This window comes from Oenanthe melanoleuca, unplaced genomic scaffold, assembly GCF_029582105.1.
Source record: "Oenanthe melanoleuca isolate GR-GAL-2019-014 unplaced genomic scaffold, OMel1.0 S001, whole genome shotgun sequence".
Taxonomy (NCBI): Eukaryota; Metazoa; Chordata; class Aves; order Passeriformes; family Muscicapidae; genus Oenanthe; species Oenanthe melanoleuca.
This window is the reverse complement of record NW_026612650.1, coordinates 8,198,787-8,213,766: the sequence shown is the minus strand read 5'-3', so window position 1 is coordinate 8,213,766 and position 14,980 is coordinate 8,198,787. Positions and strand designations below refer to the sequence as shown.

General features: G+C 57.8%; 2 protein-coding genes across 3 annotated transcripts; both read left to right on the top strand.

Annotated features, from left to right (window-relative positions):
* The first annotated feature begins 1,359 nt into the window (after positions 1-1,359).
* On the top strand, positions 1,360-5,069 carry B9D2 (B9 domain containing 2). The gene is made up of 3 exons (XM_056515556.1): positions 1,360-1,575; positions 3,781-3,906; positions 4,289-5,069. Exons 1-3 carry the CDS (start codon positions 1,488-1,490, stop codon positions 4,597-4,599), a joined length of 525 nt encoding a protein of 174 aa, XP_056371531.1. The 5' UTR covers positions 1,360-1,487; the 3' UTR covers positions 4,600-5,069.
* Positions 5,070-5,431: 362 nt separating this feature from the next.
* TGFB1 (transforming growth factor beta 1) lies at positions 5,432-14,980 on the top strand. 2 transcript variants are annotated; one of them, XM_056515433.1, is made up of 9 exons: positions 5,441-5,713; positions 7,027-7,048; positions 7,083-7,432; positions 9,049-9,269; positions 9,988-10,105; positions 10,395-10,481; positions 11,310-11,460; positions 12,680-12,841; positions 14,061-14,980. In XM_056515433.1, the coding sequence occupies exons 3-9, from the start codon at positions 7,102-7,104 to the stop codon at positions 14,704-14,706; spliced, it is 1,716 nt and encodes a 571-aa protein (XP_056371408.1). In that variant the 5' UTR covers positions 5,441-5,713; positions 7,027-7,048; positions 7,083-7,101; the 3' UTR covers positions 14,707-14,980. The 2 variants fall into 2 exon arrangements, with proteins under 2 accessions (XP_056371410.1, XP_056371408.1); XM_056515435.1 differs by having other exon boundaries at positions 5,432-5,713; positions 7,027-7,432; positions 12,688-12,841.

Below are 14,980 nucleotides of genomic sequence, written 5' to 3'. Positions count from 1 at the left end.
CAAAATTTGTGGGTAAACTCAAAATTTTGGGGGAGAACTCAAAATTTGAGGAGGAAAGCTGAAATTTGGGGGGGAACCCAAAATTTGTAGGAAAGAAATGGAAACTGGATGGGAGGGAACCCGAAATTTTTGAGAAATAAAATTTGGGGGGAGGAACCCAAAATTTGGGTGGAGGGGGTCCCGAAATTTTGGTGGGGAACCCCAAAATTTATGGGTAAACTCAAAATTTTGGAGTAGAACTGAAAAATTGGGGGGCAGGAACCTAAAATTTGGGGGCAAAACTCAAAATTTTGGGGGGAATCTCAAAATTTGGGGAGAGAACTAAAAATGTGAGGAAGAACTCAAAATTTGGTGGAAGGAACTCAAAATTTGGGTGGGGAACCCAAAATTTTTGGGGGCAACTCAAAATTTTGGAGGGGAAACTGGAATTGGAGGGGAGGGAACCTGAAATTTTGGAGAACAAAAATTTTGTGGGGGGGGGAACCCAAAATTTGGAGGGGGTAGAACTCAAAATTTTGGAAGAAAACTGAAATTTGGGGGGGAATGCGAAATTTGGGAGGAGGGAACTTGAAATTTGTGGGTAAACTCAAAATTTTGGGGGAGAACTCAGGTTTTTGGGGGAGGAATCCAAAATTTGGGAGAAGAATTAAAATTTGGGGGGGGGGAATCAAAATTTGGGGGAGAATTAAAATTTGGGGTGGGGGGGAACTGGAATTTGGGGGGGAACCTGGAATTTGGGAGGGAAACCCAAAATGGGGAAGGATCCTGAAATTTGGAGAGAGGGGAACTTGAAATTGAGGGGAGCAAAAATTTGGGGAGGAAATGGGAAACAGGGAGGAACCCCAAAATTTCAGGGGGAAATTGGGAATGGGGAAGGGGGGAGCCTGAAATCTGGGAGGGGGAAAAAACTCAAAATTTTGGGGAGGAACTAGAATTTGGGGGAGCTAAAGCAAAAACTTGGGGGGGAAACCTGGAATTGTGGGTGGGGTACCTGGAATTATTGGAGGAACCCAAAATGGAGGAAGGAATCCTGAAATTTGGTTGGTGAGGAGCAAAAATTTGGGGAGAAAATGGGAAATGGGGAGAGCCCCGAAATTTGGGGGGGAAATTTGGGAATGGCGGGGGGGGGAACAACCAAGATGGCGGCAGAGCGCCCAAAAATGGCGACGCACATGAGGCGGAGCACTCAAGATGGCGGCACCCATGTAGAAAAACCAAGAAAGCGGCGCCCACGGACACGAGCTGAGCTAATGCGCATGCGCAGCGGTAACTCACCGGTTTTGGGCGTGGCCTGAGCGCCTCAGCCAATCAGCGGCCGCGTTGGGCGGGAACCGAGCGTTGGCATAGCAACGAGAATGCGGAAGAGGGGGTGCGCATGCGCAGTGGCGGCGCGGGCTGGCGCGGGGTGAGCGCTCCCGGAGATTTTGGGGAATTTTTGGGTGGGGATTTTTGGGGTGATTCCGGTGGATTTGGGGTTCCCCAGCCCCATGGCGGAACTGCACCTCTTCGGGCAGATCGAGGGCGGCTCCGGCTTCTCCCAGCGCCGCCTCTTCTGCAAGTGGGGGCTGCATGCGGGTGAGGATTGGGGGGATTTGGGGGGTCCTGGGGGGAATTGAGAGTCCTGGGAGGGAAATTTGGGGGATCTGGGGGGAATTGAGAGTCCTGGGGAGAAATTGACGAATCCTGGGGGGGATTTTGGGGGGATTAGGGGGTCCTGGGAGGAATTGGGGGATGCTGGGGGGGATTTGGGGGGGATTTAGGATGTCCTGGGAGGGATTTGGGGGTTTCAAGGATCAGGATTTGGAGGTTCCAAGGGAATATGAGGGTATTGGAGGATTTGGGGGGGTCCTGGGGGGGATTTGGGGGTCCTGGAGGGAATTTGGGTGGTCTTGGTGGGGGGAGACTGGGGGAAATTGAGGAAGTCGTGCGGGGATTTTGGGGGATTCTGGGGGAAGGTTGGGGGGTTCTGGAGGGCATTTGGGAGATATTTGGGGGGAATTGAGGGGTCATGAGGGAGATTTGAGGGGTCCTGGGGGGCATCTGGGGGGACCCAAAGGAATTTGTGGGGTCCTGGGGGGATGTGAGGGATCCTGGGGAGGATTTAGGGTTCTGAGGAGAATCGGGGGGTCCAGAGGGGGTTTGAGGGGCCCTGGGAAGGATTTGGGTGGTCTTGAGGGGGGAGATTGGGGGTTCTGGAGGGAGATTTGGGGGCCCTGGGGGGGATTTGGGGGAGCCTGAGGGGATTTGAGGGAGATTTGGGGGGTTCTGGAGGGGATTTGGGGAATGACTGGAGGGAATTTTGGAGATCCTGGGGGGTTGGGGGGTACTGGGGGAGAATTTGGGGCGTGCTAAGGGGGATTTGAGGGGGTTCTGGCAGGATTTGGGGGGTCCGGGGGGATTTGGGGAGCCCTGGAGGGAATTTGGTGGTCCTGGGGATTTCTGGGGGGTCCTAAAGGGAGTCTGGGAGCTCCTGGGGGGGATTTTTGGGGAATTTTACAGGACTTTGGGGGGTCGTGGGGGTCCCAGGTAGTTTTTAGGGTCCCTAGGTGATTTTGAGGGGGATTTTTGGGGTTCCTGGGTGATCTTGGGGGGGGTCTCAAGTGGTTTTTGCAGAGTTTTGGGCAGGGTCCCAGGTGAGATTTGGGGTGTCCCAGATGGTTTTAGGATGATTTTGGGTTCCCTGGGTGTTTTGGGGGAGGATCTTGGGGTCCCAGGTGATTTTTGGGGGGATATTTGGGGTCCCATGTGGTTTTTGGGGTCCCAGGTGATTTTGGGGTCCCTGGGCAGTTTTGGGGAGGATCCCAGGGTGGTTTTGGGGTGATTTGGGGTGATTTTTGGGATGTTTTTGGAATTATTTCGGGGTGGGTTTTGGAATGAGTTTGGGGTCATTTTCGGGGTGATTTCAGGGTGATTTAGGGATGATTTAGGGTGATTCTGGGATGATTTTTGGGGTGATTTTGGGTCCCAGGTGCCGCCTGGACACTGCTGGCCAGGGTGGGGGTTTTAGGGTGTCCCAGGTGATTTGGGGATGATTTTGGGGTGATTTTTTTGGGTGATATTGGGGTGGTTTTTGGGGTGTTTTCAGGGTGATTTTTGGGGTGATTCTTGGGTGATTTTGGGTCCCAGGTGCAGCCTGGACGCTGCTGGCTGGGGTGAGGATTTTGGGGTGTCCCAGGTGATTTTAGGGTGATTTTTGGATTGATGCTGGGATTATTCTGGGATGATTTTAGAGTGATTTTGGGAGGACTTTTGAGTGATTTCGGGAGGATTTTTGGGTGATTTTTGGTCCCAGGTGCGGCCTCAACGCTCCTGGCCGGGACTGGGGTTTTAGGGTGATTTTGGGATGATATTGGGGTGATTTTGGGGTGATTTTGGGGTGGTTTTTGGATTATTTTAGGGGTGTCCCAGGTTATTTTGGGTGATTTTTGGGAGATTTTAGTTGATTTGTGTTCATTTCAGGTCCCAGGGGTGGCCTGGATGCTGCTGGCTGGGGCGCGGGTTTTGGGGTGTCCCGGGTGATTTTGGGGTGATTTGGGCTGATTTTGGGATGATTTTGGGGTATTTCAGGGTGATTTTGGGGTGATTTGGGGTGATTTTGGGGTGATTTGGGGAGATTTTGGGATGATTTTGGGGTGATTTTGGGATTATTTTGGGGTGATTTTGGGATGATTTTGGGGTGATTTTGGTGCTATTTTGGGATTATTTTGTGGTGATTTTGGGATGATTTTTGAGGTGATTTTGGGATTATTTTGGGTGATTTTGGGTGATTTCGGGTGCCAGGTGCCGCCTGGACGCTGCTGGCCGGGGTGGGGGCGGGGCAGACACAGCTGGATGACCCCCAGGTGGATGATGTGGCTCATTGGGGACACCCGCTGGACATGCACCTGGCCACCAGGGGGCTGCAAGGTACGGGGACATTGGGGACACTGGGGACACACCTGGGGACATTTGGGGACACTGTGGACACCCCGACACTCCCAGTGTCCTCCCTGTCCCTGACCCCCCATGACCCCCAACAATATCCCCAAATGTCCCCAGTGTACCCAATGATGTCCCCATGTCCTCACTGTCCCCTGACTGTCCCCTGTGTCCCCATGTCCCCAGTGATGTCCCCTGATTGTCCCCAATGTCCCCAGGGTGGCCCAAGCTCCATCTGGAGCTGTGTCCCCCATGTCCCCTGACTGTCCCCAATGTCCCCTGACTGTCCCCTGTCCCCAGGGTGGCCCAAGCTGCTGCTCGAGGTGTGGCCCCGTGTCCCCAGTGTCCCCTGACTGTCCCCTGTCCCCAGGCTGGCCCAAGCTGCTGCTCGAGGTGTGGCACGTGGACCCGTGGGGCCGCGCGGGGCTGGCCGGGTACGGCGTGTGCCACGTGCCCAGCGCGCCCGGCTGTCACCGCGTCACCTGCGTCACCTGGCGACCGCGGGGCACGCGGGGACAGCGGCTGCTGGGGACAGGGGCGCCCCAGCTGAGGGACCCCCAGGGCGCTGTCACCGGGGCGGGGGACAGGTACCGGCTGCGCACAGAGAGCGCGGGGACAGTGTGGCTGCAGCTGGGCGTGGTGACACGGAACATGGCGCGGTACGGGGTGGCACTGCGGTGACACTGGGGACATTGGGGACTCTGTGACACTTGGGACACTGGGGACATGGGGGACATTGGGGACACTGTGACACTCGGGACACTGGGGACATTTTGGGGACACTGGGGACATTTGGGGGATTGGGGACACTGGAAACATTGGGATGGCATTGTGACACTGGGGACTCTGGGGTGTCACTGTCACACTCGGAGTGGCACTGTCATATTGGGGACACCAAAATGGGGACCTTGGGGACAGTGAAGGACCCCCAGCACAGGGAGGTGACACTTGGGGACATTTGTGGTCACCCTGGGGACATTGAAAGTCCCCCAGGACAGGAGGTGACACTTGGGGACACTGGGGGGGACAGGAGGTGACACTGGGGGGGTTTCCCGAGATTTGGGGGGAGGGGGGTTGGGTGGGGGAGGTGACAACCCTGGTGCCATCGGTGCCACCTCCCCTGTGTCCCCAATAAAACGTTTGTCACCGTGTGCCACTCGTGGGGGGTGGTGACATTGGGGGGGGGGGTGGACGAGGGGACAGTTTTGGGGGGAGGGGACAGTTTGGGGGGGCCCTGAGACCCCTCCCCCATTTTTGGGGTTTTTGAGACCCCTCCCCCATTTTTGCGGTGTCCCTACCCCCCTCCTCGACTTTGGGGTGTCCCTGTTCCTCTCCTCCACTCTGGGGGATCCTGAGCCCCCTCCCTAATTTGGGGGGGATTTTGAGCTCCTCCTCCCCCATTTTTGGGGTGCCCCTGCACCCGCCTGTCCCCCTCCCCTCCCCCCCGGAAATATCCCAGACTCTCCGGGGGGGGTCCCGTCCCTCCCCTCCCCCCCGGCCCGTGACTCAGTTTCCCTTCCCCCTCCCCTCCCCCTCCCCCCCCGCGGCGTTTCCTGGGTGGGGCCAAAAGGGCCAAAATCGGGCAAAAAGCGGCAAAAAGGGACAAAATCGGGCAAAAAAGGACAAAAAAGGGACGAAAAGGATAAACCGGGACCACCCGGACCGGGAAGAGACAAGCGGGACCACCCGGGACGAACCGGGACAAGCAGGAAGGCCCGGGACTACCCAGAGACCACCTAGGACAAACCGGGACAAAGCGGGAAGGATCGGAACCACCCGGGACAAAAGGGAACCGGTAGGGGCCAACCGGGCCCGGGACCACCCGGGACAAACCGGGAAGAATTGGGACAACCACGAGCGGAACTGAGACCGGGAGGGGAAATCCGGGGGGGTTCCCGGCCCCGCGGGGCTATCCCGGGTTAAGTCCCGGTTCCGGGGGGGATAGCGCGGTCTGGAGGAGTTTATCCCGGTTTTGGAGGAGTTTAGCTCGGTTCGGGGGGAGTTTAGCTCGGTTTGGGGGGAGTTTAGCCCGGTTCTGGGGGACGTGTCCCGGTTCTAGGGGAGTTTTTCCCGGTTCTGCGGGAGTTAATCCCGGTTCTAGGAGTTTTATCCCGGTTCTCGGGGGGTTATCCCGTTTCCGGGGGGGGGCGTGTCCCGATCCCGAGGAGTTTATCCCGCTTCTGGGGGGCGTGTCCCGGTTTTAGGGGGGTTATCCCGGTTTTAGGGGCGTGTCCCGGTTTTAGGGGGAGGTTATCGCGGTTCCAGGGAGGTTATCGCGGTTCCGGAGGGTTTATCCCGGTCCGGGGCAGTTTAACCCTTCCCAGTCAGTTTGTCCCGGTCCCGGGGCAGTTTAACCTTTTCCAGTCAGTTTGTCCCGGTCCGGGATGGGTCTGTCCCGGTGGGTTTAACCCATCCCGGGAATTTGTCCTTCTCCCTCCCAGTCTCTCACTGTCCCGGGGGGTTTAACCCATCCCGAGGGGTTTATCCCGGTTTATCTAGGTCTGGCCCTGTCTATTTATCCCGATCTATCCTGGTCCATCCCGAGAGATTTATCCCGGTTTGTCCCACTTCAGCCCGGTTGATCCCAGTCCATCCCACGGGGTTTATCCCAGTCCATTCCAGTCTATTTTCCCCGGTCCATCCCAGTTGATCCTGGTCCATCCCGAGGGATTTCTCCCAGTCTATCCCGGTCCATTCCAGTCTATCTTAGTCCATCCCAGTCTATTTCTCCTGGTCCATCCCGAGGGGTTTATCCCAGTTCCTCCTGGTTTATCCCAGTTCATCCCGGTCTAATTCTTCCTGTCCATCCCGGTTGATCCGAGTCCATCTTGAGGATTTTATCCCAGTTCCTCCTGGTTTATCCTGGTCCATCCCAGTCTGTTTATCCCAGTCCATCCCAGCCCATCCTGAGGATTTCTCCCGATCCATCCCCATTTCTCCCGGTCTTTCCCGAGGGATTTCTCCCGGTGTATCCCAGTTTCTCCTGTTTCATTCCGATGGATTTATCCTGATCCATCCCGGTTTATCCTGGTCTATCCCATTCCATCCCGGTCTCTCCTGGCCCATTGCAGTTTGTTTACCCCGTTTCATCCCGGTCTATTTCTCCAGTTTATCCCGGTTTGTCCCGCTCTGTCCCACTCCCTTCCGGTCCGTTTGTCCCGCTCCGTCCCGCTCCGTCCCGGGATGCCGCTCCCCGCGCCGCTCCCCGCGCTGCTGCTGGCCGCGCTCTGTCCCGCGCTCGCCCTCAACACGTGCCGCACGCTGGACCTGGAGGCGGCGCGGCTGAAGCGCATCGAGGCCGTGCGGGGGCAGATCCTGAGCAAGCTGCGGCTGCCGGCGCCGCCGCCGGACCCCGAGCCCGAGCCGGCCCCGGCGCTGCCCGAGGACGTGCGGGCGCTCTACAACAGCACCCGCGAGCTGCTGCGGCAGCGGGCGATGCACCGGGAGCTGCCCGACCCGCAGGAGTACTGGGCCAAGGAGCTGTTCCGGTTCCCGATGGAGACACCGGGGGACGGTGAGAGACAGGGGACACGGGGACATTGGGGACATGATGGGGACATCAGGGGACATTGTGGAGACACAGGCATATGGGGTGACATGGGGATGTGGGGACATCAGGAGACATCGTGGTGACATCATGGAGACATTGGGGCATGGGACGGACAGGGGGACACGGGGCGGGGACAGATGGACACAGGGACATGGAGACAGTCTGTGGTCATCTGTCCACTCCAAGTGAACTTTTGGGGTCACACTCAGAATTTTGGCCACTGTCCCCCCTGCAATGACCATGACCCCCCCGCCCTTGGTGGCCCTAGCTGCTCTGGTGGCCCTGGAGTGGCCCTGATGACCCCAAGGTGACCCCGATGACCCTGAGGTGACCCCAATGTCTCCAAGGAGACCCTAATGACCCTGAGGTGACCCCGATGACCCCAAGGTGACCTCAGTGTCCCCCAGGTGACCCTGATGACCTTGATGTGACCTCAGTGGCCCCAGTGACCCTGAGGTGACCCCGATGACCCCAAGGTGACCCTGATGTCCCCAAAGGGATGCTGGTGACCCTGAGGTGACCTCAGTGCCCCCCAGGTGACCCTGATGACCTCAAGGTGACCCCAAAATGACCCTGATGACCTTGAGGTGACTCCAATGAGCCCAAGGTGACCCCAGTGTCCTTGAGATGACCATGATGTCCCTGAAGTGGCTGTGGTGGCCCCGATGTGACAGTGGTGGCCCCGAGGTGGTCGCAGTGGCCCTGAGGTGACAGTGGTGGCTATGGTGACCCTGAGGTGACGGAAGTGTCCATGGTGGCCCCGAGGTTACAGCAGTGACCCCGAGGTGATGGCATTGTCCCTGATGGGACAGCAGAGTCTCTGAGGTGGCCGTGGTGACCCTGCAGTGTCCCTGAGATGGCCATAGTGGCCATGGTGTCCCCCAGGTGACAGCAGTGTCCCCAAGGTTACAGCGGTGTCCTTGAGGTGACAGTGGTGGCCATGGTGACCCCGAGGTGACCCCCAGGTGACAGTGGTGTCCTCGAGGTGACAGTGGTGTCCCCGCAGTGTCCCCAGGTGACAGCGGTGTCCCTGCAGGTGACAGTGGTGACACTGCACTGACCCCCAGGTGACAGCAGTGTCCTTGAGGTGACAGCAGTGTCCCCGAGGTGGCCATGGTGACCCTGCAGTGTTCCTGAGGTGACAGTGGTGGCTGTGGTGGCCATGGTGACCCCCAGGTGACAGCGGTGTCCCTGCAGGTGACAGTAGTGACACTGCGCTGACCCCCAGGTGGCAGCAGTGTCCCCCAGGTGACCGTGGTGTCCCCGCAGTGTCCCTGGTGAGAACAGTGTCCCTGAGGGTGTGGCCATGGTTGCACTGCACTGACCCCCAGGTGACAGCAGTGTCCCCAAGGGTCCATGGTGTCCCTGCAGTGACCCCCAGGTGACAGCGGTGTCCCTGAGGTGACAGCAGTGACTCTGAGGTGACAGATGGTGACAGCAGTGTCCCCAGGTGACCGTGGTGTCCCCGCAGTGTACCCAGTGACAGCGGTGTCCCCCAGGTGGCAGCAGTGTCCCCGAGGTGACAGTGGTGACACTGCACTGACCCCCAGGTGACAGCAGTGTACCCGGTGTCCCCGCAGGTGACGCAGAGAGCTGGCGCCCCACCGCCCACAGCCTGTTCTTCGTGTTCAACGCAACGCGGCTGCGGGCGGGGCTGGGCCGGGCCGAGCTGAGCAGGGCCGAGCTGCGCATGCTGCGGCAGGGGACGCAGGGGACAGCACAGGGGACACAAGGGACAGCGACAGCCACGGGGACAGCCACCGGGACACTGGGGACTGAGCAGAGAGTCGAGCTCTACCAGGTGAGGGCAGGGACAGCATCGGGGACAGTGGGGACAGCCCAGGGGACAGTGGGAACAGCCCAGGGGACAGCAGGGACACTAGAGACAGAGCAGAGTTGAGCTCTACCAGGTGAGCACGGGTATAGCAGGGACAGCGGGGACAGCGCAGGGGACAGCAACGGGGACAGCAGGGAGAGCCACTGGGACAGTGGGGACAGCCATGGGGACAGCCATGGGGACAGCCCAGGGGACATTGGGGACAGAGCAGAGAGTCGAGTTGTACTAGGTGAGCACGGGGACAGCAACGGGGACATTGGGGACAGTGGGGACAGCACAGGGGACAGTGGGAACAGCCATAGGGACATTGGGGACATTGGGGACAGCAGGGACAACCCAGGGGCAGCAAACGGGGACAGAAGGGACAACATCGGGGACACTGGGGACAGAGCAGAGTCAAGCTCTACCAGGTGAGCACGGGGACAGCCATGGGGACATTTGAGGACATTGAGGCACTTTGGGGACATTGAGGGACACTGGGGATATTTGGGGGCATTGAAGGGGTGACACCAAATCTGGGAACAGGACTGGGGTGGGTCCCCCTTCCTCCCTGGGGGTGGCTCTGGAGCTGTCCCCAGATATCCCCCAATGTCCCCAATGTCCCCACTGTCCCCAATGTCCCAAATCCCCCCAGTGTCCCAAATCCCCCCAGTGTCCCCAGTGTCCCGTGTGCTGTCCCCAGGGTTTCGGGAACTCCTCCTGGCGCTATCTCCAGGGTCGCTCTGTTCGTGTCACCGCTGAGGACGAGTGGCTCTGGTTCGATGTCACCGACAGTGTCCAGCAGTGGCTGCGCAGCTCTGGTGAGGGACATGGCCCCAAAACCTCCAAAATACCCAAAACTCCCAAAATCACCAAAATACCCAAAATCTACAAAATCCCCCAAAACGCCCCAAAATCCCACAGAATCACCAAAATTACACAAAACTCCCCAAAATGCTTCCAAACCATCACAATTCTCTCAAACCTCAAACCTCCTGAAAACTCCTCGAAAACTCAACCAAATCCCAAAAATTGCCCCCAAATCCCTCAAAACGATCCAAATTCCCTCCCCCAACCCCTCAAAATCCCCCCAAAATCCAATCCCCGCAGAGTCGGTGGCCGTGTTCCGGCTGAGCGCGCACTGCCCCTGCGAGCCCGAGGGGGGCGCTGCGCCCGCACTGCGCATCAGCATCGAAGGTACCAGGAACGAGGGGGATGGGGGAACTGGGAGGCATTTGGGTGGATTGGGGGGGATTTTGGGGACAACTTGTGGCATTTTGGGGGGATTTGAGGGGGAATTTTTGTGGGGATTTGGGAGGTTTAGGGGGATTTTGGGGGATTTTGAAGGCAATTTTGGGGGAATTTTTGGGGGGAATATTTCTGGATTTTTGGGCGGGTTTTGGGGAAAATTTTGGGGGTTTTGAGGGAAGTTTTTGGGTATTTGGGGGATATTTGGGGAATTTTGGGGGTTTGGGGGTGATTTAGGGGAATTTGGGAGAAGTTTGAGATTTTCGGGGAATTTTGTGGTTCTGGGATTTTGAGTTTTGGGGGACACTGGGGTGTGGTCACAGCTGTGACCCAGAGGGGACATTCTGTTGTCACCTGTCCACTCTGGAGTGACCACGGTGGAAGTGACCCCAGGACATGGAGACCCCAAATGTCCCAAATGTCCTGAATTGTCCCCAATGTCCCCAGTGTCCCCAATGTCCTGAATTGTCCGCAATGTCCCCAATGTCCTGAATTGTCCCCAATGTCCCCAATGTTCCCAATGTCCCCACTGCCCCAATCCCCTCAATGTCTCCACTGTCCCCAATCCCCCCAATGTCCCCAATGTCCCCACTTTCCCAATCCCCCCAATGTCCCCAATGTCCCCACTTTCCCAATCCCCTCAATGTCGCCAATGTCCCCTCTGATGTCCCACTGTCCCCAGTGTCCTCAATGTCCCCATGTTGCTCTGGTGTCCCCGTGTCTCTCTGATGTCCCCAATGTCCCTAGTGTCCGTGTGTCGCTCTGGTGTCCCCGCAGGGTTCGAGCAGCAGCGGGGGGACATGCAGAGCATCGCGCGCCGGCACCGCCGCGTGCCACACGTGCTGGCGATGGCGCTGCCGGCGGAGAGAGCGCAGGCCCTGCACGGACAGCGGGCACGGAGAGACCTGGGCACACAGAGCTGCGGGGGGTAGGGACAGCATTGGGGACATTGGGGACATGGGGACATCAACAGGGACCTGGGCACAGAGAGCTGCAGGGGGTAGGGACATGGGGACACTGGGGACATGGGGTCATTGGGGACATGGGGACATTGGGGACAGTGGGGACATTGGGGACACTGGGGACATGGGGACACTGGGGGGGATTGGGGGACATTGGGGACATTGGGACAGTGGGGACATTGGGGACACTGGGGACACTGGGGACATTGGGGGGGATTGGGGGACATTGGGGACATTGGGGACATCAACAGGGACATGAGAACAGAGCACTGTGGGGAAGTGAGGGACAGCACTGGGGACATTGGGGACAGCAGTACGGGTGGTGAGGGGACATTTGGGAATCTGGCTCAAAATTGGGACCCCCAGGGACCCCAAAAATCCACCCAAAATCCCCCAAACACCCCAAAATCCCCCCAACCCCCCCCCCCAAAGACCCCTCAAATCCCCCATTATCTCACTCGGAGACCCACAGGGACCCCCCCAAATCCCCTCTCAGCCCCCAAATTTCTCACTCCTGAGGAGCAGAGCTGCTGCGTGCGCCCCCCTATATCGATTTATGCACAGGGACCCCAAAAATCCCCCAAAACCCCCCAATGCCCCCCCAAAACCCCCCAAAATTCCCAATTATCTCACTCTGGGACACCCAGGGACCCTCCAGATCCCCCGAAAATCCCTTGTTTGTCTTCCAGAGACCCCCAAAATCCCCCATTTCTCAGCCAGGGATCCCCAGAATCCCTCATTACCTCACTCTGGGAAGGCTGTGCATCCCCCAATTCCCCCCAGGGACCCCCCCAAATCCCCCCAAAATCCCACATTTGCCACCCAGGGGCACCCAAAATACCCACAAAAGCCCCCGAATCCCCCATCATCTCGCTCTGGGACCGCCGAAATCTTCTCAATCCTCCAAATTCCCCCAAAACCCTCACTTGTCTCTCAGGGACCCCCAAAATCCCCCATTATCTCACTCTGGAAGGGTTGCACACCCCCCAAATCCCCCCAGGGACCCACCCAAATCCCCCCTAAACCCCCCAAAATCCCAGTCCCAAGGAGCAGAGCTGCTGCGTGCGCCCCCAGTACATCGATTTTTGCACAGAGACCCCAAAATTCCCCCAAAACCCCAAAACCCCCCCGTTATCTCACTCTGGGACCCCCAGGGACCCCCCCAAATCCCCCCTGACCCCCCAGTCTCTCAGTCCCGAGGAGCAGAGCTGCTGCGTGCGCCCCCTGTACATCGATTTCCGCCGGGACCTGCAGTGGAAGTGGATCCACGAGCCCCGGGGCTACATGGCCAATTTCTGCGGTGGGCCCTGCCCCTACATCTGGAGCGCCGACACCCACTACACCAAGGTGGGGGCCGGGGGGGTCCTGGGGGGCGTCTGGGGGATGTTTAGGGGGTCCTCGGGGGCATTTGAGGGTTTTCTGGGAGGTCCTGGGGGGCGTTTTGTGCGTTTTTGGGGTGCTGGGGAGGCTTTAGGGGGTGTTTGAGGGGTCCTGGGGGTGTTTTGGGGGTTTTTGGAGGGTCTTGGGGGGCATTTGGGGGCTTTTGGTGGCTCCTGCGAGGTCCTGGGGGGTGTTTGTGGGGGTGCTGGGGGGCATTTAGGGGATGTTTGAGGGGTCCTGGGGGATGTTTGGGGGGATCCTGAGGGGCCTTGGTGGGCATTTAGGGGCTTTTGAGGGGTCATGGGGGACCTTTGGGGGGTCCTGCGGGGATTCTGAGGGTTTTTGGGAGGATCTGAGGAATCCTGGGGGATATTTAGGGGATGCTGGGGGGGTCTTTGGGGGTCCTGGGGGGGCTTTATGGGGTGTTTGGGGGTGCTGAGCGTCATCTGTGGAGTTTTTAGGGGTCCTGGGGGGCCTTTGGGGGGTGCCTAGGGGGTCCTGGGGGGCATTTAGGGGGTGCTGGGGGGTCCTGGAGGGTCCTGGGGAGTCCTGGGAGACCTTTGGGGGATACTGGAGGGGTCTTGGGGGGTATTTGGGGGAGTTTTGTGGGGTGCTGGGGGGCATTTAGGGGGTGTTTGAGGGGTCCTGTGGGATGTTTGGGGGTGTTTGGGTAATCCTGGGGGGATCCTGGGGGGCGTTTTGAGGACTTTTGGGGGGTCCTGGGGGACCTTGGGGGGTCCTAGGGGGTGTTTGGGGGCTGTTTGAGGGGTCCTTAGTGGCCTTTGGGGGGTCCTTAGGAGGTTCTGGGGGTCTTCTGGGGTGTGTTTTGGGAGTCCTGGGGGGTTTGGGGGGTTAATTTGGGTCCATTTTGGGTTATTTTTTTTCCAGGTGCTGGCCCTGTACAACCTGCACAACCCCAGGGGATTTGGGATTATTTTGAGATTTTTCTGGGTGCCTTTTGGGATATATTTGGGATTTTTTGGGGATTATTCTGGGATATATTTGGGATTATTTTGGGATTATTCTTGGTACATTTAGGGACATATTTTGGGATTATTTTAGGCTATTTTGGGCTATTTTGTTGCAGGTGCTGGCCCTGTACAACCTGCACAACCCTGGGGGAATTTGGGATGAATTTGGGATGGATTTGGGATTGTTTCAGTCCATTTTGGGTTATTTTTTCCAGGTTCTGGCCCTGTACAACCTGCACAACCCTGGGGGCTCAGCGGCGCCATGCTGCGTGCCGCAGAGCCTGGAGCCGCTGCCCATCGTTTACTACGTGGGGCGCAAGGCGCGTGTGGAGCAGCTCTCGGGGATGGTGGTCAGCGCCTGCAAGTGCAGCTGACCCCAAACCGCCCCAAAACATCCCCAAAACATCTCAAAACCTCCCCAAAAACCACCTCAAAACCGCACTGAAACCGCCCCAAAAATACCCCAAAAGCACCTCAAAGTCAGCACCAAAAACACCCCAAAAAACCAGCAAAACCGCACTGAAACTGCCCCAAAAATACCCCAAAACACCCCAAAAACAGCCCAAAAACACACCTCAAAACCGCACTGAAACCGCCCCAAAAAACAGCCCCAAAACACCCCCTGGACTGGCTGGAAAGTGTCCCAGAAACAGCCCAAAACCACCCCCAAAAACACCCCAAAACCGCTTCAAAAAACACCCCAAAACTGCTACAAAATACATCCCAAAACTGCTCCAAAAAACACCCCAAAACTACTCCGAAATACACCCCAAAAACACCCAAAAACCACCCCAAAACCACCTCAAAACTGCACTGGAACAGCCCCAAAAACACCCCAGAAACACCCCAGAGCCGCACTGAAACTGCCCCAAAAATCACCCTAAAACCGCCCCAAAAAACAGCCAAAACCACCCCAAATCTGCTCCCAAAACACCCCAAAATCTCCCCAAAAACAGCCCGAAACTGGTCCAAAAGCACTCCAAAACCACCCCAAAATCATCCCCAGAAACACCCCAAAAACACCCCCAAAAAAACTCCAAAATTACCCCAAAACCCCCAGAAGTCTCCAGATTTGCCCCGGAAAATCCCCAGCTCCATCCTGCAGCTTTGTATAATAAATTTATTTAATTTCTAA